General features: G+C 30.8%; 3 protein-coding genes across 5 annotated transcripts; 1 reads left to right on the forward strand and 2 right to left on the reverse strand.

Moving 5' to 3' along the window:
- Positions 1 to 32: 32 nt before the first annotated feature.
- LOC111427208 (twinfilin actin binding protein) lies at positions 33 to 2,121 on the forward strand. Its single transcript, XM_071194033.1, has 8 exons — positions 33 to 147; positions 238 to 457; positions 520 to 597; positions 655 to 929; positions 990 to 1,227; positions 1,291 to 1,434; positions 1,489 to 1,607; positions 1,656 to 2,121. Exons 2-8 carry the CDS (start codon positions 433 to 435, stop codon positions 1,806 to 1,808), a joined length of 1,032 nt encoding a protein of 343 aa, XP_071050134.1. The 5' UTR covers positions 33 to 147; positions 238 to 432; the 3' UTR covers positions 1,809 to 2,121.
- Positions 1,845 to 6,541, reverse strand: LOC111427586 (transient receptor potential cation channel subfamily V iav). Its single transcript, XM_071194036.1, has 14 exons — positions 6,322 to 6,541; positions 5,579 to 6,270; positions 5,203 to 5,302; positions 5,027 to 5,152; positions 4,857 to 4,972; positions 4,568 to 4,804; positions 4,367 to 4,518; positions 4,087 to 4,303; positions 3,868 to 4,029; positions 3,517 to 3,818; positions 2,888 to 3,453; positions 2,542 to 2,836; positions 2,385 to 2,483; positions 1,845 to 2,331 (listed from the first exon to the last, which is right to left on the reverse strand). The coding sequence occupies exons 1-14, from the start codon at positions 6,458 to 6,460 to the stop codon at positions 2,163 to 2,165; spliced, it is 3,372 nt and encodes a 1,123-aa protein (XP_071050137.1). The 5' UTR covers positions 6,461 to 6,541; the 3' UTR covers positions 1,845 to 2,162.
- Positions 6,542 to 6,627: 86 nt separating this feature from the next.
- Positions 6,628 to 21,964, reverse strand: LOC111427121 (Nuak family kinase 1). 3 transcript variants are annotated; one of them, XM_071194031.1, is made up of 15 exons: positions 21,576 to 21,964; positions 18,568 to 18,666; positions 17,860 to 18,059; positions 17,587 to 17,804; positions 17,279 to 17,531; positions 15,840 to 17,221; positions 15,019 to 15,758; positions 14,714 to 14,956; positions 14,531 to 14,659; positions 14,354 to 14,477; positions 14,167 to 14,294; positions 14,019 to 14,063; positions 13,672 to 13,859; positions 9,242 to 11,774; positions 6,628 to 8,535 (listed from the first exon to the last, which is right to left on the reverse strand). In XM_071194031.1, the coding sequence occupies exons 2-15, from the start codon at positions 18,660 to 18,662 to the stop codon at positions 8,463 to 8,465; spliced, it is 6,351 nt and encodes a 2,116-aa protein (XP_071050132.1). In that variant the 5' UTR covers positions 18,663 to 18,666; positions 21,576 to 21,964; the 3' UTR covers positions 6,628 to 8,462. The 3 variants fall into 3 exon arrangements, with proteins under 3 accessions (XP_071050132.1, XP_071050131.1, XP_071050133.1); XM_071194030.1 differs by having other exon boundaries at positions 6,628 to 8,538; XM_071194032.1 differs by lacking the exon at positions 14,019 to 14,063 and having other exon boundaries at positions 6,628 to 8,538; positions 21,576 to 21,963.
- Positions 21,965 to 22,737: the final 773 nt, after the last annotated feature.

A 22,737-nucleotide genomic window follows, 5' to 3' on the forward strand; every position in this document is an offset into this window, starting at 1 on the left:
TTTTAATTTTAATTTAAATAATTTGAATGAAGGGCGGGTTGTTTTCATTAAGTTATCGCAATAAAGTATAATTTATTAATCTTTTAGATGTGAGGAAATAGTAATTATCATCATTATAAAACAGACAATTCCAAAATCCCTAAAATGGTAAAAAATCATTAAATTTAGAGTTTATTGTTTAAAAAAATTGAGTTGTTTTAGTTTTATATTAATAATTACGTTTAATTATTTATGTAGCAGGTATTAGGCGAGTAAAATTAATTGTTTGGAATAAAAATAAAATTTTAAAAAGTTAATCAAAAAATGAAAATACCCTAAACCGGCGCAAAAATCACTTTATGGAAAACTTGTACTGATAAATCGTATGTGGGTGCATAAAAATCTAAAATAATTTCGTACGGTTTTAAAATATCGCAAAATTAAAACAACGTGATGTCCCATCAAACCGGAATTCAAGGTAAAAATCGTATAAACCAATAATTTGATCGCGTAATAATTTCATAAATTACTTTCCTTAAGCTAATGAACAACTAAGAAAGATTTTCGCAAAATGCAAAGACGGCAAATTACGGGTATTAAAGATCTCTATCGAAAACGGTAATAAACAATACGTTTTGATTTAAAGCATCCTTTTTGTGTTATTTTTATTTATAGAGGTGTTGAAACTATCAGAAGATAAGAAAGTTAAACATGGATGGGAACAAGATTACGAAAAAATGATTGTACCTTTAATTGAGGAAAATCAGCCGTGTTATATTTTATTTCGTTTGGATTCGAAAAACTCGTCTGGTTATGAATGGCTTTTGTTGAGTTGGTCTCCCGATACTGCTCCGATACGGCAAAAAATGTTGTATGCTTCAACAAAAGCTACATTAAAACAAGAATTTGGTAGTGCTCAGATCAAAGAAGAAATTCATTGTACTATTATGGTAAATTCAATATTTCAGTTTTAGGTTATAACAAATAAAAAAATGTGTATTTTTTTATAGAATGAAATAACTTTGGAAGGATATAAATCTTATAAAAATTCAACTTTAGCTCCAGCTCCATTAACAACTCGAGAAGAAGAACTTCAAGAAATTAAGCGTACAGAAATTAATACAGATATATCCGCTGTGTCTAAACATCAAACTTTAGGGGGTGTACAATTTCCTATTGCAGAGAGTGCTCAACAAGCTATTAAAGATATGGCACAAGGTTCCTATGATTACTTACAATTTAGAATTGGTAAATTCACAAATTTAATTACATTATTTTTTTGTTTAATAAGTTTTGTTGAATTTATTTAAGATGTAGATGAAGAAAAAATACATTTAGTGACTGCAGAAAATTTAAATATAGAAAAATTACCATCGAAAGTTCCTGAAGGAAATGCAAGGTATCATTTATTTAAATTTAAACATACTCATGAAGGCGATTATATGGAAAGTATTGGTACGAAGAAGATATACAGAAAATTATAAGATAATTAATTATTTTTTTTTTTAGTTTTTATTTATTCAATGCCTGGATACAGCTGTTCAATTAAAGAACGAATGTTATATTCTAGCTGTAAGGCAACATTTACAGATACAATAAGCAGTTGGGGAGTGGAAATTTCCAAAAAGGTATTTTAAACCTAACTTATAATTAAGATACTTATTAATATTTTTTAGTTGGAAATTGATTCAGGTTCCGAATTAACCGAAAAATTCATTTATGAGGAAATTCATCCAACCAAAAATCTTCATCGTCCAAAATTTGCTAAACCAAAAGGCCCCCCTGGTAGAGGTCCCAAACGTATGACAAAAACTCAATCGGAAATTTAAATATGCTCAAAAGGAAGTAAAGAATATGTATAACAATTTACTTTTTGCCAAGTTATTTTTATTTTGAATCATACATTTAGATAACGGTATCTTAATCATAGCTAATTCAAAAATCGTGATTTGGAGGTATTGCTCATAATTATTTTCTACATGGTGACTAGTTATCGTGGATGTAAAAGTATTTATTATCATAATATTAGAAGAAAAAATGTATTGCTATTTTAAATTTTTTTTTGTAGTGTTTTGTGTAATGCATTTCTTAATTTTTATTTCTTTTCTTGATGAATGAAAAAATATATATTTTATCACCTGACATCTTTGAATGATTTTTATTTTAGATGAAATATTTACAATTTACATACTATCGTGTTCATTCTCCCATGCTAAAATCTTATTCATATTTGCAATTCCTCGCGTACTCCAAGGTTCTAACGGATCCGGTGGCGAATCTGGTTCGTCAGAATAAACTTTATTATTTGCCGATTCACAACTTCTTGGCATTACATCAACTGTTGGGGCAACTCTAATAAAATAAAATCGATTAAATTAAAATTATTTTATTAATAAATTATCCACCTATTTCCATGGCTAGCAGTTTTCGGTCTCTTTTTTCTTTTGTGCCTTTTCCCGGGTCGTTTTACTTCATTCCCAACATCTTCAACAAGCGCAACTATTCTATAAATAAAATAAGTTGCAAAAAGAATCATTAATTTTTATTTATTGATTTATTTACAATTTATCGGCTCCTAAAGCAACATCAATATTATAGGGTCTTAAACTTTCGACGCATTCGCATTGTTTTAAAGATTCTTTAACTTGTTTAATACGTTCTTCAGCGTAATCTAATTTATCTTCCGATTTTTCTTCTTCATCTTTTACCGCTGCATTCGTAATCGTTTCAGATGAACTCGACTCGGAATTGTGAAATAAAAGACGTTTATCCGACGATTTTGATTTACTGGAAGAGTTTCGTGTGCTTGCTGATTTAGCACGACGCGTTCTTGAAATCCTACCCAATAAAGGAACCTCTAAAACATATAAAAAGGTTAATTAAACAATTTTAATTTATTTCTTTTTACCTCCGAATCCTTCACTATCACTCGGCTCTAACGTAGAGTATTTTTGTTTAATCGTAGCTTCAACTTTCTTTACAAACGCTTCTGTTCCAGCAAAAATCCCAGCCACATTTTTAACACTAACCGGATTCTTCAATGTTATTTCTTCAACATTGGTGATATTCGCAGCTTTTGTGGCTAAATCTTCTAATTTTTCCCGTTCACATTTACTTTTCGAACATAAAACAAGTTCTCGTAAGGGATCAATTTCTACATTAACCACATTTTGATTTGTCTCAATTTCTTTTTCATTCGTTGCGTCATTTATTAAAGGCGTGAACGGATTAAAAATCGAGGTTGCTGAAAGTTCTTTAACTCCGCTTGATATAACTGCATTAATTTGATTATTTAAACAAACGTCTCCTTGATTTTGTTTAGGGATTTGTTGATTTAACGGTTTTTGTTGTTGCTCATTAAGCGATTGGGTTAAATTTAAATCTTGGGTGAATGCCATAACATCTAAAGCTGCTGTTAAAGCCCCACTGAAAGCTCCTGGATGATCGGTTTGGTTTGTATTAACATTTTGAGCTCTATAAATAACATATATTGATTTATTTATTACACATAATCTTAATTTTAAATAATTTTTTTACCCCTTTTTCTTTATTGGTGTATTTAATGATTCTCGCCCCCACATCAGACCCCGCATTTCTTCTCCGGTCATATTTCTTTTTTTTAAGGCATTTATCGTAACTTTCCCAACTCTTTTCCAGTTCGCTACAGCACCTTTACGTTGTTTTGCGCGAGTTTTACTCTTAGATTTGATTACCATTACTCCTCTTTGTTCCGTAGTGGGATCATCGCTTGGCCCCAAAGATATACTATATTCTTGAAGATATTGTTGAGCATCACTTTGAGGAATTGCCCGTTCTAAAGTTATCACAATTTTTGCCCACTATAAAACAATTGCTTTATTTATAAATTTTATGTAAAAATTGCATTACTTGTTTCATCCATTCCTTTTCACTTTGCTCGATAACGTGAGCGTATGTATTTCCCATCATAGCGATTAACATGTTTAATAATAAAATTGGTACAAAAACCATAAAAAGCCCAAATACAGCTTTACTTAAACCCGGATACGTTGTCAATGATAATTCTTGGTACTAAATTAAATTATTATTATTAATTTTTTTAATAATTAAATTGATTTAATTAAATACATCATAATTTCCTAAGGTAATTTGAAACAACGCCATCCACGTCGAAATATAACTGTTATACAAGGTTCCTTTGACGTTTGGAAATCCTTTGTATAAGAAGTAAAACGATTGCGAAAATCCAAACAAAACAATCGTATAAATAATCCCAAATGTTAACATATCACCCGTTATCATACTATAAATCATCGTTACGAATGGTCCAGTTAAACGTACAGCACTAAAATAATATATTATTTTCTTTAACGTTTAATTCACTTATTAATTAAAGAAAATTATTCACCCAGCGAAAAACATTAATAAAAACCAAGATCCAGGTAAAGCAAAACATAAAATAGCCTCTTCTGATTGTCTGTCATTACTTAATCGACATGGTATACAAGCCAAAATTAAAATATTGGAAATTAAAAAAATTGTTTTTGGTGGTGAATTTGACTACAAAAAAAGAATTAATATCTTTATGTTTTATACAACTATATGTCACCTGTTGCTTTAGAAACGCTAAAAACCCTTGATTACGAATTTCATCTCCTTGTTGAAAAATCAAATAACTTAAAACGCATAAAATTGTGCAAGTTTCACAAATATATCTTGCGTAATCTGTTGGATCTACTGGAGGCGATAATAAATTTATATCTGGATCGTCCGGCCTTAAATAGATCGCAGAAGAAAGAAATAGGAGGTGAATCATCAAGATTAAAAGTCGTTTTAAAAATTGATTCTAAAAAGATAATTTAAGAAAATAAAACGTAATGAATAAGTAGCTTTTTTACACGAGCAAAAGTTTTCCATTTCTCTTCTAATAATCTTTGTATAATTCCACCATCCAACATATCTAAATGTTCTTGTTTTGTACCATTCAATATAATAAACAAAGCTGAATTCCAATCTAAAAAAGTGTTTGTTGTAATTTCGAAATTTTGTTGATTAATTAGATATTTACTGGTCATTCCATTTGGAAGAAGCGTATCTAGTGCATTTAATGAATAAGCTGAACATGTAATATTGCTGTATCTCCAAAATTCTTTTGCTGATAACTCTAACATTTCTCGAAATACTTCAGCGCGACCTTAAAAAAAATTATATAAAAGTGTTCTTTGTTAAAAAAATGAAACAAACCTAATTTACAAGCAAGGGTTAAAGGAGTTAAACCAGCTTTATTACTTATTCCGTTACTTGCAGGAAGTTTAGGATGTCTCAAAGCATATCCAAACATATCCTTAAAAAAATAGTTAAATTTAAAATGGTTTAAAATGACATTTTGTTACCAACCTTGTAATTAAATTATAATTAAAAAATTTTTTATTTATAAATTTTACAAATTTTTAGTTTTATTATCGTTAAAATCGTTTTAACACAAATTAATAAATATTAATAAACAAATTAAAGCCTATCTTTTATTGTTGAATCATTTCTTAATTCATATAGCGCCACCTCTTATGTTTTAAAATAACTCAACACAAAGTGTTCAAATTAAAAATAAATAAATACTTACTAATTTATCGCAAACAACAACCATATGCAATATCATATTTCCAAAATTATCTTGAAAATCAGGATTAGCACCAACATCGAGTAATAAATTATAAACGCTTTCATTAGCGCAACAAGCGGCCCAAGCTAAAGGATATTCGCCTAAATAAGCTAAACCTTCATAATCGGTGTGTTTTGCTGGTTTTGGTTTCTGTTGATCTCTCGGTAAAAAGAAACTACCAACAGCTCGTTGATTAACATTAGCTCCAGCATCAATTAAATCTTGAACCAACTCGTTGTTATTGTATGCAATCGCTAAATGTAAAGCGCTCGCACCTAAATATTCTTCGCCTTCGACGATGTCTAAGGCAAGTTTAGGAAAGCATTTTATTAAGGTTCTAGCTAAACGGGTGTGGATTTTTGTATCGCAGATGATGAGCACGTGAATGAGGGTTTCGCCTAAAGACCCTCTAAATTGCATTTGCCAGCAAGCTTCGTGATCTTCCCATTTCGCCAGAGGATCGTGAGGGCTTAAGGAAGCCTCGATTGGTAATGTAACTTGTTCGTGATCGCGAAATTTCCATCTTAGGTATTCAGCTCTGTTTATTATTTGACCTTTACCTTCTTGGTACATGAATTGGCCAAATTGGTCTTTGAGTAATTTTTCTATTTCTGTTTGACCACCGATTGTGTAAGCGTCGATTAATTCACCACCTAAAAAGTATTAATTTTATTGAAATTGTTTTTGTAAGTTTTTATTGTCACCTTTTTTATAATTTGCTAATTTGTATAATAAACATTGATCTTTGTTGCTTGCCTGGCTGATTACACGGTCTAAGATTGAGCCACCTGTTTGTATTTTTCTTTTTCGTTTTGTGCAACACTTAAAACAGCGTTGACCCATCTTCTTTTTTTCATCAAAAAGACTGCATCGTTTTGTTAGAATCGATTAATTTGCTGTTAAGGTTTTCTAATGTCAAGGTTTGGTGCTTGGTACTAAAAGGTACCGGAATTGTTTACAATTTGTGATGAAAAGAATCGATGAAATTAAAGAATAAAATCATACAAAAATTATATAAATGTATTTTATTTTTTTTTTTATAAAATCACAAAATTCAACATATAATATCTAACAGTTCACACAAGAAAAAGAAGAAAAAACTGGGGTAAATATTTATACCTAAAAATACATCTTTCGTTCAAATTGAATTTTTATCTTGGATGATGATGTTAATAAATTATTACTCAAAAAAAAGAATGCACTAATAATAAATTATTTAGTAGTAGTTATTAACAAAAAAAAGAGAAAAATAAATCTTTATAATAACGAGATATTTAAATAAATGTATAGAGACAAAATGATTTTTGTTAAAAAGATATTAATTTATCGTTTAGATGAGTTTTATTTATTTATAACATTCTTAACAATTTTATTATATAAAAAAATTATTTATAAAGCCAATCAATTCAACCACATAATGAGAAAACATTACTTTTTATTAATATAACCGAAATTATAAATAAATAAGTCAATAAATAATAATAAATTCTCAAACAAACTAATCTCTATTTAGAGAGAACATAAAAAATTCAAGATAACTCAATAAATTCATTAATTTGAGTCAAAAATAATTCGTTAAAAATTATTGAAACATCTTGAACAAAGAAAGAAAAAAATAATTAATAAAAATAGGGAAACGCAAACAACATTTAACATGCTGAAAATTATTACTTCTATTAACCTGTAAAAATCTATTAATTTTTTTCTTTTTCGCTTAGTTCTACTTAAAAAAACAACCATAACGTATCAGACGGCAACTTTTAAGTTTAATTTTTGATTAAGTTCGACTAGACTTTTGTAACTTCTCTTACTATTTACCGTGTAATTATTTATTTCAACACTTTAAAGTTAAATTTAAAGTTTTATCTTTGTTACTGAAAAATAATTGACATTTTCGTTTTAGAAAATCATTTTTTTTATGAGCAATACTTAAAACGAGGCAAGAATTCGTCCCAAAATAAAAAGAAAAACATATCACAAGTCGTCATTTTCAATTTTCTCTAGTTTTGTTCATCGGAGTTTGATTAAAAGTTCAAAGAGATACACTTTTCTTTTGTTGCTTCAAAGCTATTTTCTTTTTCTTACTAAAATCTAACTTTAACAAGGACGAAATTTTATCTTCTTTTAATTACTTTTAAGTTCATTTTATTACTTATCTTTTTCAACATTTTCTTAACTTCTATTTACCATATGCAAAATCTGTATTCAAACGCTCTCCGAAATATTAGAAAATCACGAATTACTCAAGAATGATAGCAGAAATTTCAAATATTTTTTTTGATTTATTTCACTTAGAAGAGTAAAAGCAAAAGTGGATATGCTGGTTACCTCTGCAGTTCAATATTGATAATAGGGTTAAGATCTGGGCTTTGTGACGGTATTTTGAGGTGCTCTGAACAATTGTACACGATCCAAAGTCTAGATCTAGCGCGATATGCTTCGAATCATTATCTTGTTGAAAGATAAAATCTTGTAAACATGCCCATTTTTCTGCACATTGCTCTATTTCTTTTTCAAAATGTGTATACACCCCTTCGCAGTCAATATTCCATCTATAAAACGAAGATTTCGGCTGAATTACCATATTCCATAAGTTAAAACCTTTATTTTTTTATTTTTTGCAAATATAAACCATTTTATGAACTGTATAGGTAACCAAGACATCCACTATAATAAGTGAAATAAATCACCAAAAATACTTTAAATTTGTACTACCATTCTAGAGTAATTCGCGATTATGTAATTTTTCGGTGGGTGTTCGAATACGGATTTTGCATACTGTATGACTTATGCGAGGATTATGATTTAACAATGACAAAAATCGTTTTTTCTTATTTTACTTTTTTTATAACTTGTCTATTGATGGTGAAATACTTGATGCCCTTCCGTTCAGTCTTGATGGTTGATAATGGTAACTGCTTCTAAAGAAAAATAATAAATTAAAGAAACTTTAATTCAAAAGCGGAAGTTGTCAATTTGACAGTTTCTAATAAATTGAGCTAACTTCACAGTGTTTATTTGAACCATCAAATGGAATTTTACATTAAATTAATTTTAATATTAATTATTAATTTACCAACTAAAATACTTTAAGGCGAATCAAATATAAGAATTTTGCGACTTTTAACGTATTTTATGTGGTAGATGTTAACATAACCTTAATCAAATTAAGGACTTTAATTTGTTAATATTGGCAACATCAAAATGTCGGCGAATGTTAAATTGTGTCAAATAGTTTATTTAAAAATAATAAATTTTCTATTTACTCCATAAAATGTATTAACATTTTTCATAGAAGACATCTAAAATAATTGTACGAATATCTCACCGGTAAAGTAAGCAAATCAACAACCAAAATTAAATACATTAAAATCATAACCTCAAAAAAGTAATCAATTTTTTTTGAATATTTTTAGTAAATTTACATCATAATAAACATCAATATAGACGATTTTGAAGACGAAATATTTAGAGATAACCAGGTATAATAATTTTAATTTATTATAAATTTTATTGTATACATCTTTTTAGTTCAAAGATGAATCAGATCACTCAGGATGTAAAAAAATTTTTGCAAAGTAACGTATATTCTATTTAGGATAAATAAAAAAAAATGTAACTTACAATCTCGTCTTTCCAGCTGAAATTAAATCATCGACCGCATCATCTTCGGTATCCGGGGAATACAACGATGAAATATGTTTAGTTAATCTCGGATTGTACGTTTGATATCGATGCGGAACATTAACGTAATCGTTGTTAAACAACGACGAACTTCTCGTGTACGGTCTGTAATCTTTTTTAACCGGCGACGAAGACGAATCCTGCGATGAACCGTAACTCAATCTTCTCTCAGTAGTAGGAAATCGATAATCAACTGATCGACGATCCAAAGAACTATAATCTCCGGGACTCCTCACGTAAGAACTACTCTTTCTTTGATTATTATAATCTTTGTACAAATCTAAATCGCGATAACTTCCGGAAATCGACGGTTTCCTCGATGGAGTTTTTTTCTTTTCATTAAATCGTGTGTAAAAGCTTTTCCTTCGAATCCGATCAATAACGGATTCGCCGCTTTCATCGCCCGAATATATATTTCCGTTAATCGAAATGGGCGATGTCAAATCGTGGGTGTGATAATCGGAACAAATCGACCACGAATCACAACAACTCACATTATCATCACACGGTGATAAAAATAATGAACTATCATCCGTAGCGGTTGAATTACGATTTTCAGAACTCGTACTCGGAATTTGATCGGGAATATCTATAGTTTTCGATAAATCCAATTTTAAATTGGCACGATCTAATTTGTGATTATTAAAATTTAAATCGTTATTTATATTACCATTTTCTTCGATTTGTTTATTTTTTGGTTTATTTTCTAAATTTAAACTACGCCTAAATGAATTTACTGGTAATTTTGATGATTTTGTTTTAGCTTCATCAATTTTTCCTAATGGTGGTGGTTCGTAAAACGATTTCGGTCTCTCTTCGCTTTCTTTATCTTTATTACAATCAGCAGCTTTACTAACTTCTTTTGGTTTTTTTAATTTGCTTTTCCCTGATTTATCTTTTTCTTCGTATTTTTTAAATAAACCAAGTATTTTTGTTACAGATTTTCTCGATGGTTCTAAAGGTTTCCTTCCGGTTGAACATTTTGGTACATCTTCAACGCTTACAGCTCGTTTTATTAATCCCGATTCTGTTATACAATGATCGATCGTTCTCGGTAGACTTTGTTCACGTAATTTTTTTATTGCAGTTTCTATGTGAGATTTTTTTTCTTTTTCTTCTTTTAACATTTTTTTTTCTACACTATTCTCACGACTTCCATTTCCGTTATTTAAACCACGTAATTTTTCTATTTTCTTTTCAATTGATTGCAAAAAACGATTTTTGTTTGATTTTTCACCATTTATTTTTGGCGGACTTTTATTTTTTATTTCCTTTAATTCTTGCTTTTCCTTTAACTCTTGCTTTTCTTTTAATTCCTGTTTTTCCTTTAATTCTTGTTTTTCTTTCAATTCATGCATCTCTTTAAATTCCAATTTTTCATTTAATTCATCTTTAACTTCATTTTTTTTCGGTTTTGCAATTTTACTTTTTTCAATATCTTTTTTAAACGTGTCACTTTTCGTTTCAGTTTTTACATTTTTCAAAGTATCAGTTGGATAACTTTTAGGCCGCATTAATTTTGATACTTTAATTTCTTTTTTTGTAGCAATTTTTTCATCTTCATTAACGATTGGTGAAATGTTAACATAATCATTATTTGAATTTATATTTGTTTCAATCGTTTTAATTGAATCGGAAACATTATTTAATATGCGATTTGTATCTTCTGGTTGATTAAGTTCTAAATTCCCGTTTTCTAAAGATTTCGGTTTTATTAATTTTGAATTATTTAACTTTGGAATTGTACCATAAACATTTTCAATGTACGGTTTATATTTAATATTAATTTCTTTGTTACCATTAATTTCTTTATTATTATTATTATTATTTTTAATTTCTTCACTTGCTTCTGTACTTTCACTTTTTGAAGTATCTCTCGATAAAGATCTTTCCCTTTTTAAATTTAATCGACTTTTTCTTTTATCCCTAATTTCTTTTAAAACTTTTTGAGTTTCCATTTCACGCTCTTTTTTTTCTTTGTCTTTAACCGTTGTATCATCTTTAGGTTTATCATAAAAATCCGGTCGTAAAAATCGCGATTTCCTAGGTAATGTTGATGGTATCTTAGATTTTTCACCATCCTCCTCGTTTGCTTTCAATAAATTGCTATTGTTGTAATTTGGTTTTGGTAAATTACTGTAAAGTTCCTCTGAAATCGTTCCCGTCTTAACACATTTAGTTCTCGGTAAACTTAAATCTTTATTGTTACTTTCGATTGAATAACGTCTTGGTACTGAACACAAACTCTTTGTTTCCTCGATTGGTGTCTTTTCCCTCGAATTTCTCATCGACATAGTTCGTGTTAATTTTTTTGCTTCCGACGGAGGAAGTTGTGCCAATAATTGTTTCTGTATACGTCTTGAAAGTCCTGGTGTTAAATACGACAAAGCTATCGCATCTTCTTCAGATAATTTTAATTGTTTCAAGTTGAGGTCTGATAAATTAAGGTTGTCTTGTTGGGTTGGCTTATTATCTGAAATTAGTACCAAACAAAAATTAGAACAATATTTTATCTTGAAAAAGGTGATTTTAAATTTGTTTAACATTAAATGGTGTTTACTTACAGTTTATTGTTGATGATTTTTATCTAAAGGGGTAGATTTTTTTGTATTTTTTTAATGGAGGTGAAATATTAATTTGTGTATGAATCATCGGCTGCTTGGAAAGAATATGATTAATGTAAATCGAAATTTGGATGAAAAAGCCAATTTATTCAAATTGAATTTAAATGTAGTGATCAAAAAAATCAATTCACACGTAAAAAATCACAAGAAAAATCAATCAATACAAAATACAAAAAAAAATTTAATTCAAATTATAAAAAAGTCGATTTTGATTAAAAAAATTGAAGTGCACTTTTAAAATACCAAATATCTACAAAGAAAAACACTTTTTTTGAAGGTTGTGGAAATTACACCTCTATTTCTCAAGTAATAACTCCAATAAATCATAAATTAATATTGGGAAATGAAATTTCAAAATGACATTGACTTATACTGCCACAATGACATATGTAAATTTTTTTGTTAACCTCAATTTTGAAGCTTCTAGAAAATTAACCTATCATAATTTACTACAGGAAGTCAGTTAAAACAATTTTTTCTTTTAAAATATGAGGTTCATAAAAATTTTATAAATTAATTACTAAAAACAACCTTAAATTTAAATAAAATTTGTGTTAGGAATTTTTATGACTTGGTTGGTGTTTGATATTTCAATGTCACTGTCAAAGAGATAAATTGTTAACAATTTTTTGGATTGTGAATATATGGTAATTATTTTATGGTAAAATTAATGTCTAAAATATAGTAATAATCCACAACCTTCAAAGAAGAGATCTTCAACCCAACAGCCAATGTGTCAAAAATAAAAAGCCTCAATAAACATAGTTCATCAAGAAAAGAAAAAAAAACGGAAAAAGTAATATAAAAGGTGCTTAATGAAATGAATTAATTTTTAATAAAAACACCGTTTATATTATTTAATGAGGTTTTACTTTATGTGCAAAAAATGATTGATGATTAAAAATGATGGTGAGTTGTGGAGGTGATATTGAATGTTCGGGTGATGGTGTCGATGATGTTTGGTATAATAGGTTTTTTTTCATGCGGCCTACCGAATCGTGTGTCGTAGCGGGTAGTAGCCAGGCGGCAGAAAGTTAGTGGGTGCCCTTCTGGTCCGAGGGTCCACAGGGCACATGCACCATCACGCGCACTCTCGCTGCAACCACACAACACCGTCACAGCCATGCCACAGTGCGTCCACCGTTTTTATTTTACCAGCATACTCCAAATATTCGATTATCAAACCCGATTCGCAATATATCTACCCATGAAGTTGCACAATTTCATCAATAAACATAAAAATTAAAAAAAAAACAAGTCGAGCTGCTCTACATTTAGAATATGCCGATAAAAAAAAAATAAATCAAAAAAAATAAATTTTAAATAAAAAATTAAGATTATTTAAGGTAACAAAAAGTTAATACTTCAAAAGAAAAAAATCGAAATATTTGAAGTACCGTTTTAGACCCAAAATGATTTTTATTATTGAATCATAACCATTAACATAGAAACATAAATTATTTTTCTAATGAAATCATTTTGAATCTCATGGTATAATCTAAAAAAATAAATAATTAAAAAAAATAAATGGCAACAATAAATTAATCAAAATTACAATTATTAACATCAAAATATCAACTAGTGCAAAAAATATACCATAATTCCATAAATAAAAAATAGATATTACCATAAAAAATCAAAAAAAAAAAAAAATCTACAGTAAAACGTCTACAAGATCAGGCATGTTACGTATTACGTTTAAATAAACGTGTAAAAAATATATATACATGAGATAAAGAAATTTACCTCCTCTCGGTAACGTGGCTGCTTGTGTGGGAGTTTGATTGTCATTAAAAACGCTTTCGATGTCCGAGGCAAGATCTCTGCTTACGCTACGCCTCCATGGGGCACCCCCACCAATTGTCGGTCTTGGAGAATGATTCGAACCGGAAGTTGTACGTTCTTGGCTTAATGTACGCCCAAACGGTGTCGTTCTAAAAAATGATACAAAAAAATTATTTATCAAAAATAAATACAATAGAAAAATTTGTGTGTCTGGTTAAAATGAAGTGCTTTTTTTAAACATTTTTACCATTTAATCAACTCCCACTACAGTGTGTTTGTGAACTGAAGCTACTTTGTACGTAACTTACGTCACTGTTCTCGTTTCTTTCCGATACGTAATCGTGCAACGAGTGCTTGTAAAAAACAAGCGGGTTTTGTTTTAAGTTAATGATGATTTACTATTTTTATTTCATTTATTTGAATGAATAAAAAGTAAATTGCTTTTAAGGATTTTACCTGGAAAAAGGATCCAAACGACTTTTGAAGTTCCAGAAATTTGTGCCATGATCGAAATGGCTTAATAAACGACTGCTAGGAAATCCAGGCCGATCATCCACGTTTATTCGTTGAGTCAAATCTTTTACCTATAATGACACAAAAAATTTTTATTGAAAACAAAAGAATCCCTCAAAGGGTTCCTTACCCGAGATAAAAGTGTTGAAAACAAATTTTCTGCTGTTAAAATATCAAAACCATCATCGTCATCATCTTCTCCAGAACTCATTGAATCTGTATGTTCCAAATTTGATTTTCTTGGTCTTGAACTCCTGCAATATAAAAAATCTTTTAATTAATTTTAGTTAAATTTTTAGTTTTTAACCTTAATCTATGCATCGGGAAAGTATCTTTTCTTGATTCTTCTGTATCACTATCCCTTCCAAACGAACTATGTCGATGAATAGCAAACGGCGATTCATCTTCCGATCCATCGCGATCACTCAACAAGGAACTAAAATGAAAAATTAATTAAAAATTTTGTGTTATATTTTAGTTAGTATTTTACTTCATTCTACGAGCCGCACTTCTTGGGAACTTCGACCTTCTACTGCTATTAGTAATAGTGCTAGTTGTACTTCCTGTTTCGCTTGGTTCTAGACTTCCAGCTCGGGGTGTTACATATCCACCACCTTCAACTGCAATTGGAATAATATATTCCCTTGGTGATTTACGAATTGGTTCTCCGGCACCTGATACAGTATTTTCCGAATCTGATTCTTGAGTTGATTGTCTTGATAAACTACTCGATCTAAATAAAAATGATTTAAGTAAATTAATTTTAATACAAATTTATGTATTAAAAATTTATACCTTTGTGATTGATAAGATTTTTGATTTTGTAACCCTTTATTAGCTCCAACTGCAGTAATTGGTGGTTTAACATTAGCACCCGGAGACGTAACAGTAACATTTTGCTTCTTATCATCTTGTTTTTCAATGGCAATCGGAATAATGCGTTCTTTTGGTTTTGATTTATTAGTGTCCGGTTCAACGCTAGCGGATCGTTGCGTTAAATTAGGAGCTGCAACCACTGGGAACACAGCCTCACTTCTTTGCGTGGTTAATTTCTGCGGCGCTTCAATCCTATGCGCCATTTCAGTCTTAAATTCCATCGTCGCCGGCTTCGGTTGTGGATAATTCAAATGAATCTCAGCTTTAGTTGTTTTTCTACGCGGTAACGTAGCCGATTTTAATGTTATTTCCGCTGACGACGTTTTATTATCCTCTAAAGCGGGTTCATATTTTATATGCTCTGGAGTGGAAACTTGAACTGTGGCCATTCGGGTATCGTTGTTGGGGCTAATTTGTAATTTTAATTGTTTTTGTGTTTCTTCCGGTGAAAGAGGAGTTGATATCATTCCAATACTACCGGAAGCTGATCTTCCACCAACACCGAAAGGTACGGGGGGTTTTCTTATACAGGGACGAGATTTTGATTTTCTAGTACCTTCTTTTTCTAAAGCGTTTGAAATTACATTTACGGCATTTTTTAATTGAGTTTTTCTTTCATCGGAAATGTTTTCTTTTTCTTTTAGATTTGTATCCAAAGGCTAAAAACCAATTCAAAATTAAGTCAATGTATTCAATAAGATAACCTTAAAAATTAATTTAATTAAATTAATTTTATTTACCTTCGCATTTTTTTCTGGTTTAATATCTTTAACATTTTCTTTTACATCTTTTTTAACTTCTTCTTTCTTTTTCTCGTCGATTTGGATTTTTTCTTCCGGACTTTTTTCTTTATCCGCACTTTGTTGCTTATCGATACTAATTCGTTTTGGTATGCTACACTTAGCGACTTTCGGAGGTGAGGTCGACGTTAAGCTACATTTTCTTTCAAATTGTTTCTTATAACCATCAACATTAACCCCAGGTAAAATAACTTTCTTCGGTTTTTCCGGTATGTTTGTTTTACTTTCGTTGGCAGCAATTAAATTTTGGAACTTTTCCGCTTGCTCGTATATTCTAGATCTTCGTCGTTCTAATGGTTTATTTTCAACATCTTCTTTTTTACTACCCTCATCATCTTTTATTTCCTTTTCTTCAAGTTTTTCTTTAATCTCTTCTTTTTTAACACTTTCAATACGATTGTCATCTTTATCTGTTAAAATTTTTTTAACTTTCTTGCTTGGTGATTTATCTTTTAATTTTTCATCTTCATTCTCTTGCGTTTTATTTTCTTTAATTTTTTCTTCTTTTTGTACCTCATCCGGTTTCTTTTGAATAACATTTTCTTTATCACATAAATTTTCTTGACTCGGATTTTCGTTGATTTCTTCTAATTTTGTAGGAACCAAACTCGAACCGGTTTTGGTGGTTTTTAACTGCTTTTTAACATCCACATTCTTTTTCGCTTCTTCTTCTTCGAGGAGTATTTCGGCACACGCAGCTCCTTGTTCCGATTCCTCAAATTGTTCGACATCCATTTCTTTCGATAGCGTTTGAGTTCGACTTTTATCTAACGGCGCGGGTTCACACGCTTTATTTGCGTCTTCTTCTTGAGCATGTTCATGAATAGTCGCATGCACTGAAATATCAGCAATCGTATTCTCTTTAATAATTTTATCTTTCCGATTCGCTTGATTAATCTGATCTGTGCTCGATGATAATAATTCCAATTTACGTTTAGGCGTTGTTGTTGATGGTGTTGTCGCTTGTTGTTGTTCGGAAAGTAAATCTTTTATACGCTTTTCAGCCGGATGTGATAATTCCATTAAACTACCAACTGATTGAGATCTAGCCGGCGGTGCTACACTTTCCAATTTATTAACATTTTCATCTGGAACTACATCACCGGTTACAACGAGTTTATCGCTTTCTAATTGCGGTGGGGGTGGTGCCAACGATAACAAATAATCGAGTCGAACGGGGGTTTGATTCGCTAAATACTCTGATATTTCTAATGCAGATTCATCGTAACCCGTATTCACCCACCAATGGGAACATATATCCGAGATATCGGCGCGATATTTTGGGTTCACCGTTAACATATCTTTTATAAGTGGTGAAGCAGCTAAAAAAAAGTCAAATTTAAATTAACTTCCCCGCAAAAACTTGATTGGTTACTTACGACTAGGTTTTTTAGGTTCAAAATAATCTCCTTGAGAAATTTGTTTGACTAATCGTTTAAAATTACTCCCATCAAAAGGCATAGCACCGTAAACTAGCGTGTAAAGAAGAACACCAAGTGACCAACAGTCGACTTCCGGTCCGTGGTAAGGCGTCCCTTTAACAATTTCAGGAGAGGCGTAAAGTGGAGAGCCGCAAAATGTCGATAACAATCGCGTGTCATCGAAGACGTTTGATAAACCAAAATCAGCAATCTAAAAGATTCGTTATATTAAAAAATAATAATAAATAATGTAGTAGCATTTATACTTTGGCGTTTCCGTTTTCGTCTAATAAGATGTTTTCGAGTTTTAAATCTCGATGACAAATTTTGTGTTTGTGGCAGTAATAGCAAGCTATCGCTATTTGTCGGAAGATTCTCCGTGCTTCCTCCTCCGCAAGCACTTTTCTTTCTGATAAATAATCGTAAAGTTCACCACCCGCGGCGTATTCCATCACGAGAACCATCTTTTCTCTATTTTCAAATACTAAAAGAAAAAATGTTATTAAATTATGTTACAAATTTAATTGGAATAAACAAACCTTCATAAATATGAACAATATTTGGATGTCTAACAGAAGACATTATTTGAATTTCTCTTCTGATTCTGATTAAATCAGCTTCAGTTTCAATTTTTGATTTCTTGATGGTTTTTATTGCAACTTCTTGTCCGGTTTCCTTGTTTATACCCAATTGAACTTTTCCGTACGTACCTTGGCCTAATTTTTTGATTATATCGAACCTAAATGAATATAAAAAATTAAAGAAAATAATTCAATTTCATTTTAAATAAATTGTTCCAAGGATTTTATATAACGCGAAATGAGAAACGTCATCGCCACAAAATCCGATAAATTTTCGTGGAGTTAGGAAAGGAGTTTGTTTGTATGAATGCCAAAAACTACGTGGTTTTAGTAACAAATTTATCAAAAAAAATGTATACTAAATTAAATTAGTTTTTATTTAAACTAAAATATTGAGGTGAACGGTAAAAAATATTAAAAAAATCTACGTCAACGACTCAAATATTTAAAAATACTTCTTTTACATCGTCTGTCGGTTGAACCGCAGGAATTAGATAAGTCAAAAAACGTTAGCGCGCCAAAAATATCCCAAACCACTTGCCAAAAAATTCTATACAAGTCTAACTTTACACGATAAACTATTCCCAAGTTTTAATCCCTTTTTTGAAACGCCCCCAAAAAAGTTTTAATTAAGAAAAATATATTTTGAGTAGACACAGAACTTACCGTTGTTTCAATTTTCTTTTATAGCTGTGCAATCGAACGCCCGTATTGGCAATTCCGCCCATAATATTATTAATATTTGCGTCTCCAACAACCATTTTGCTAAAAACGTATACATATTTACAGTAGAATTAATCAAAACACGGTTTTGGTAGATATAGATTTATTTTTAGAATCATGTGGGTGAAGGCAAGATACCATTGGCTATTGACACTTTGTTGTATTGGTCGCCACGTTGTTTGTTGGCTTTGGAAATGCACCTACAGTAGTTAGTGTTATTTCTAAAGACTTGATCGGCGAGATCGTAAAAATAGCGACCGCTCGATGTATAGAGTACAGAGCTGGGTCGATCGATGTTTGTTCTTAAAATAACATTAAATTCGTGTATTGTGATACTCTTTTTATTCTTAAATAAAAAAAACGAAAACAACAAATCATTTTGCAACAATTACTAAAATTTATGACATCCCGTATAAAGTTTGCAACTAGAATCTAGATATAAACATCTCATTATTGGACTCGTACCCTTCAATACGAGTTCAACCGTATGTAACATAGAAAAACCTCGTATTAATACGTTATTAATATGGGGAAGGGAGTGTCCGTTATAGCCAAAAGACCGTTATGTGAAAAATTTAGTTCCATATAAATATACAACAATCTAGCGCTGAACAATAACTAAAACTAGAGCTAACACTAGCACTAAAACTAACATTAGATCTAGAACTAGAAATATTCGAGTTTAGCTGTTCGTCTCTATTAGTGCTACCTAGCACTGTCAGTAGAACTGATACTAGACCTAGATGTTTTGTCAACAAAACAACATTTACATTGTAGTCGGGCATAAAGCATTTGAATGATGTAAATCCCCACTGGATGTGTGAAACCTACGCTCAAAAACCACGATTTATAGTTAGATATAGTGGGTACTTAATGAATTAGGCCTTTCTTTATCAAAGGAAATTTAACAACTGATATGAAATGCTACTTTACTTTAATTGTACTCATACTGAGACACCTGTTTGAAGATATAGATATTCTTTCGATAAGAGATTGGTAGAGAAGTTTCAAAAAATTAATTTAATTTGAAGATGTTATCAAGAGAAAAAATTATTCTAAAAGTTTTAAGAGTATGTGTATACAAGGTGCTCTAAAATTTCCGTTATAAACTTGTAGGACTTGTAGAGGAGACTAAGGAGATAATATTTTGAATTGGAACCCATGTCCGAAAACATACCGTTTCCGTGCTACAGTCGTTTGAAAACAGGTTTGCTTGGTTACATAACGTAGGGTGCTTACGTGGGATGAGGTGATGTCAATTAACGTGTAGGAGACGTTTGCAGAATACACTAACATGATTCTTCTGTATGGCGAAGCTCGACCTCATTACGCAAAGGCTTCAAGAAAGAGATACCTTCACCGCTTGCAGAAATGACTGTGGTCCTCCAAGGAGACGCCATACTACATCACGTTGAAGAAAACCCGTCAACGAGTAAACGAGCAATTGCTCGTGCAATGGATGTTCAAATGATTGCAGCACGGAAACGGTACGTTTCCGGACATGGGTTTCACTTCAAAATATTATCTACTTAGTCCCCTCTACAAATCCTAGAAGCTTGCAAGGAGAATTTTAAAGCACCTTGTATATTGTCATTGTACCTTGTCATCAACTACTTATTCTACATCTTTATATCCTTTTTCATTAAACAAAGTAAAAATATCTTGTCGAAATTCAACCGTAGAGACATAGTGCCTGCTATAGTACAACAAAGACGAGTCACTTGATTTAGTACAAGGCTCGCAATTCGTCCTCAATAAATACTACAATGGGTCCACAATGCGTTTGGCGATTTGCTTCGAATAAACGCCTGTAATCCCCCAGTAAGCACCCAGATATCGAGCAAGCCAAATTATTTTCAAGTATGAATATATCAAGAATCTCAAACGGGTCTTGAGGATTCACTATTGCAGTGATATTTTTATAAAACAGAGTCTTCTTTAATATTATTACTACATGTAAAACCGTACACATCGTATCAAATAAGCACCCTTAGCCGCATCTGACTACAATCCAAATTCGACTGCTTTCATTTTTTCACATTACACTTTTAAAATCAATTTTCAGCAGACTCGCCTCAATCATGATCACCATATCTATAGAAACACGTAGAAATATATATTTTGCGATTGTGTAAGGTTGCTTACTTTTCGTGATTCTATAAGGCACCTTATAAGATAGTAATAAAGTGTTGTTTAGTATTGAAAATACAAAAAAAATACAAGAGCGAAAAATCTTTTCATACAAGCGCGTTTTACTTTACTAGGCTTAAATTATAAGATACGCACGTCGACGTATGTAGCACAGTGTATAATTTATTATAATATAATTAAAATCACTCGAAACAAACACCAATTAAATTAAGTTAAATGAATCACTCTGTATAATCATATTAAAAACACCTGACTAAGTCAACTGTCAAATAAACAGCTGGCATTATGAAAACACCGCCATCTACGTTTTCGAAACGTCTGGAATGAGTTTCGAAACATAAAAAAAATCGTAGTAGGTTTTGCAGTTATTTTTAATCCAGTTCTATTTTACAAAAAAAAGTTATAAAACGAAATAATTTTTCTATTTTTTTTTTAATTGTTTTTTTCATTAATAAATAGTCTAATTATCTTTGACATTTTAATGAATGAATAATTCATTAACGTCACTATAAGCCTACTTGGAAATAAAACAGGGTGGGCGTAAAACACTTTTCAATAAAATCATCATATTTTGGACCACCCAGTATATAAAGACATAAATCGCAAGATGCTTGAACCCGAAAATGAGTCATCGTCGTTTTTCTTATCACCGTTTTATTTTTATTTAAACTGATTATTTCTTATCAACGTTACATTATTTTATGCCTTCATTTGAATAGTAAACGTGGGGACGGTGTGGTTTCGATTTAAATTTTAATGGTTTTGCGATGCGCGATTTATTAACTGCAATTTTAACTTACCTTATTATTTTATAAATCCTTCGTGATTAAGATTTTCTTTTTTGGGGTGTAATAAAAAAATTAGGAGTTAGTCCGACGAGTTGATAAATGTTATATAACTTGGTACAAGTAACACAAAAACGAACGACACGTCGTTTTCGCACAAATTGCACACATTACGCCGCTTTTCGGCGATTGCTACGGCACTTTTTTCGACATTTTCAACCGTGTGGTAAATGTAAGACGACGGCAGCCATGTCACTTATGCGGTGTATAAAAATAGGTACGGTCTACGTCGGAATGATCCTTTTCGAGTTTTAGCGCCAATTCAGACGACACTTCCAGAATTTTCAAACGCAACCTCTCTTTTCATTGTATATTGAAAAAAGAAACTTTTCGAATACTGGATTTTCCTTGTCAATAAGAAAATATGTCAAAATTATTTATTTGTCAAATGTAAACATAACCTTGATTTCAAAAATTTCTTTTTAACGATACACCATGTATGAATTAAATGTTTATAAACAATATTAGTTTTAATACACAATTATTAGATTTATCTGATTATAACTTAATTAATTAAATGATTAGATTATTATTTTTAAATATGAATAAATGTGGTTTTGATTTTGAGATGGCGCTACATGGCTTATGTAAATTGTGTTGCCTATTTTAGGAAAAATTTTCATATTTTAAACAAAATTTTTAAATTGAATTGGTTATTAATTCAGTGATAGCAATAAAATATTCTCCTTCTTCTACTTTCTACTATGGATGCATCCCTGTTTGTCAAGCCTTACGTTTGGACTTTACTCCGCAGACGAGGAAAACCAGCTCTGTGCCCATCTCTTGGGCGGTCGTCCTTAAGATTTTTTCCTTTCGGTCGTTCATACATGCATATTCTGGCCAATCTCCTCCATTCTTTCCACATGCTCCTTCCACCTTTTATTTCTTACTTGTGACCATTTTACTACATCCTGTACCTATGTTACATCTCTCTGTGATAGAGGTATTACATTCAACATAACTCTCAAGACTTTCATCTCCATCACCCTCATTCTCTGTTTAGTCTTCTTTGTTTCTGTTGTCGTTTCGTTACCATATGTTAGTAGGGGTCGTACCATGGCTTTATATATTTTCCTTTTTCCTTCTACACGCATGTATTTGTTCCGCCATATATTGT

Source organism: Onthophagus taurus, chromosome 2 (assembly GCF_036711975.1).
Source record: "Onthophagus taurus isolate NC chromosome 2, IU_Otau_3.0, whole genome shotgun sequence".
NCBI lineage: Eukaryota > Metazoa > Arthropoda > Insecta > Coleoptera > Scarabaeidae > Onthophagus > Onthophagus taurus.

Coding starts and splice junctions, on each gene's coding strand:
- LOC111427208 (XM_071194033.1), top strand. CDS start 433: ATGTCCCATCAAACCGGAATTCAAG. Junction 598..654: donor AAAGATCTCTATCGAAAACG/GTAATAAACAAT, acceptor TTTTATTTATAG/AGGTGTTGAAACTATCAGAA. Junction 1,608..1,655: donor GAGTGGAAATTTCCAAAAAG/GTATTTTAAACC, acceptor AATATTTTTTAG/TTGGAAATTGATTCAGGTTC.
- LOC111427586 (XM_071194036.1), bottom strand. CDS start 6,460: ATGGGTCAACGCTGTTTTAAGTGTTGCACAAAACGAAAAAGAAAAATA. Junction 5,153..5,202: donor AACCCTTGCTTGTAAATTAG/GTTTGTTTCATT, acceptor ATTTTTTTTAAG/GTCGCGCTGAAGTATTTCGA. Junction 4,030..4,086: donor TTACCTTAGGAAATTATGAT/GTATTTAATTAA, acceptor AATTTAATTTAG/TACCAAGAATTATCATTGAC.
- LOC111427121 (XM_071194030.1), bottom strand. CDS start 18,662: ATGGTTGTTGGAGACGCAAATATTAATAATATTATGGGCGGAATTGCC. Junction 14,957..15,018: donor AAATCTTATCAATCACAAAG/GTATAAATTTTT, acceptor ATTTTTATTTAG/ATCGAGTAGTTTATCAAGAC. Junction 14,295..14,353: donor TTTCAACACTTTTATCTCGG/GTAAGGAACCCT, acceptor GTGTCATTATAG/GTAAAAGATTTGACTCAACG.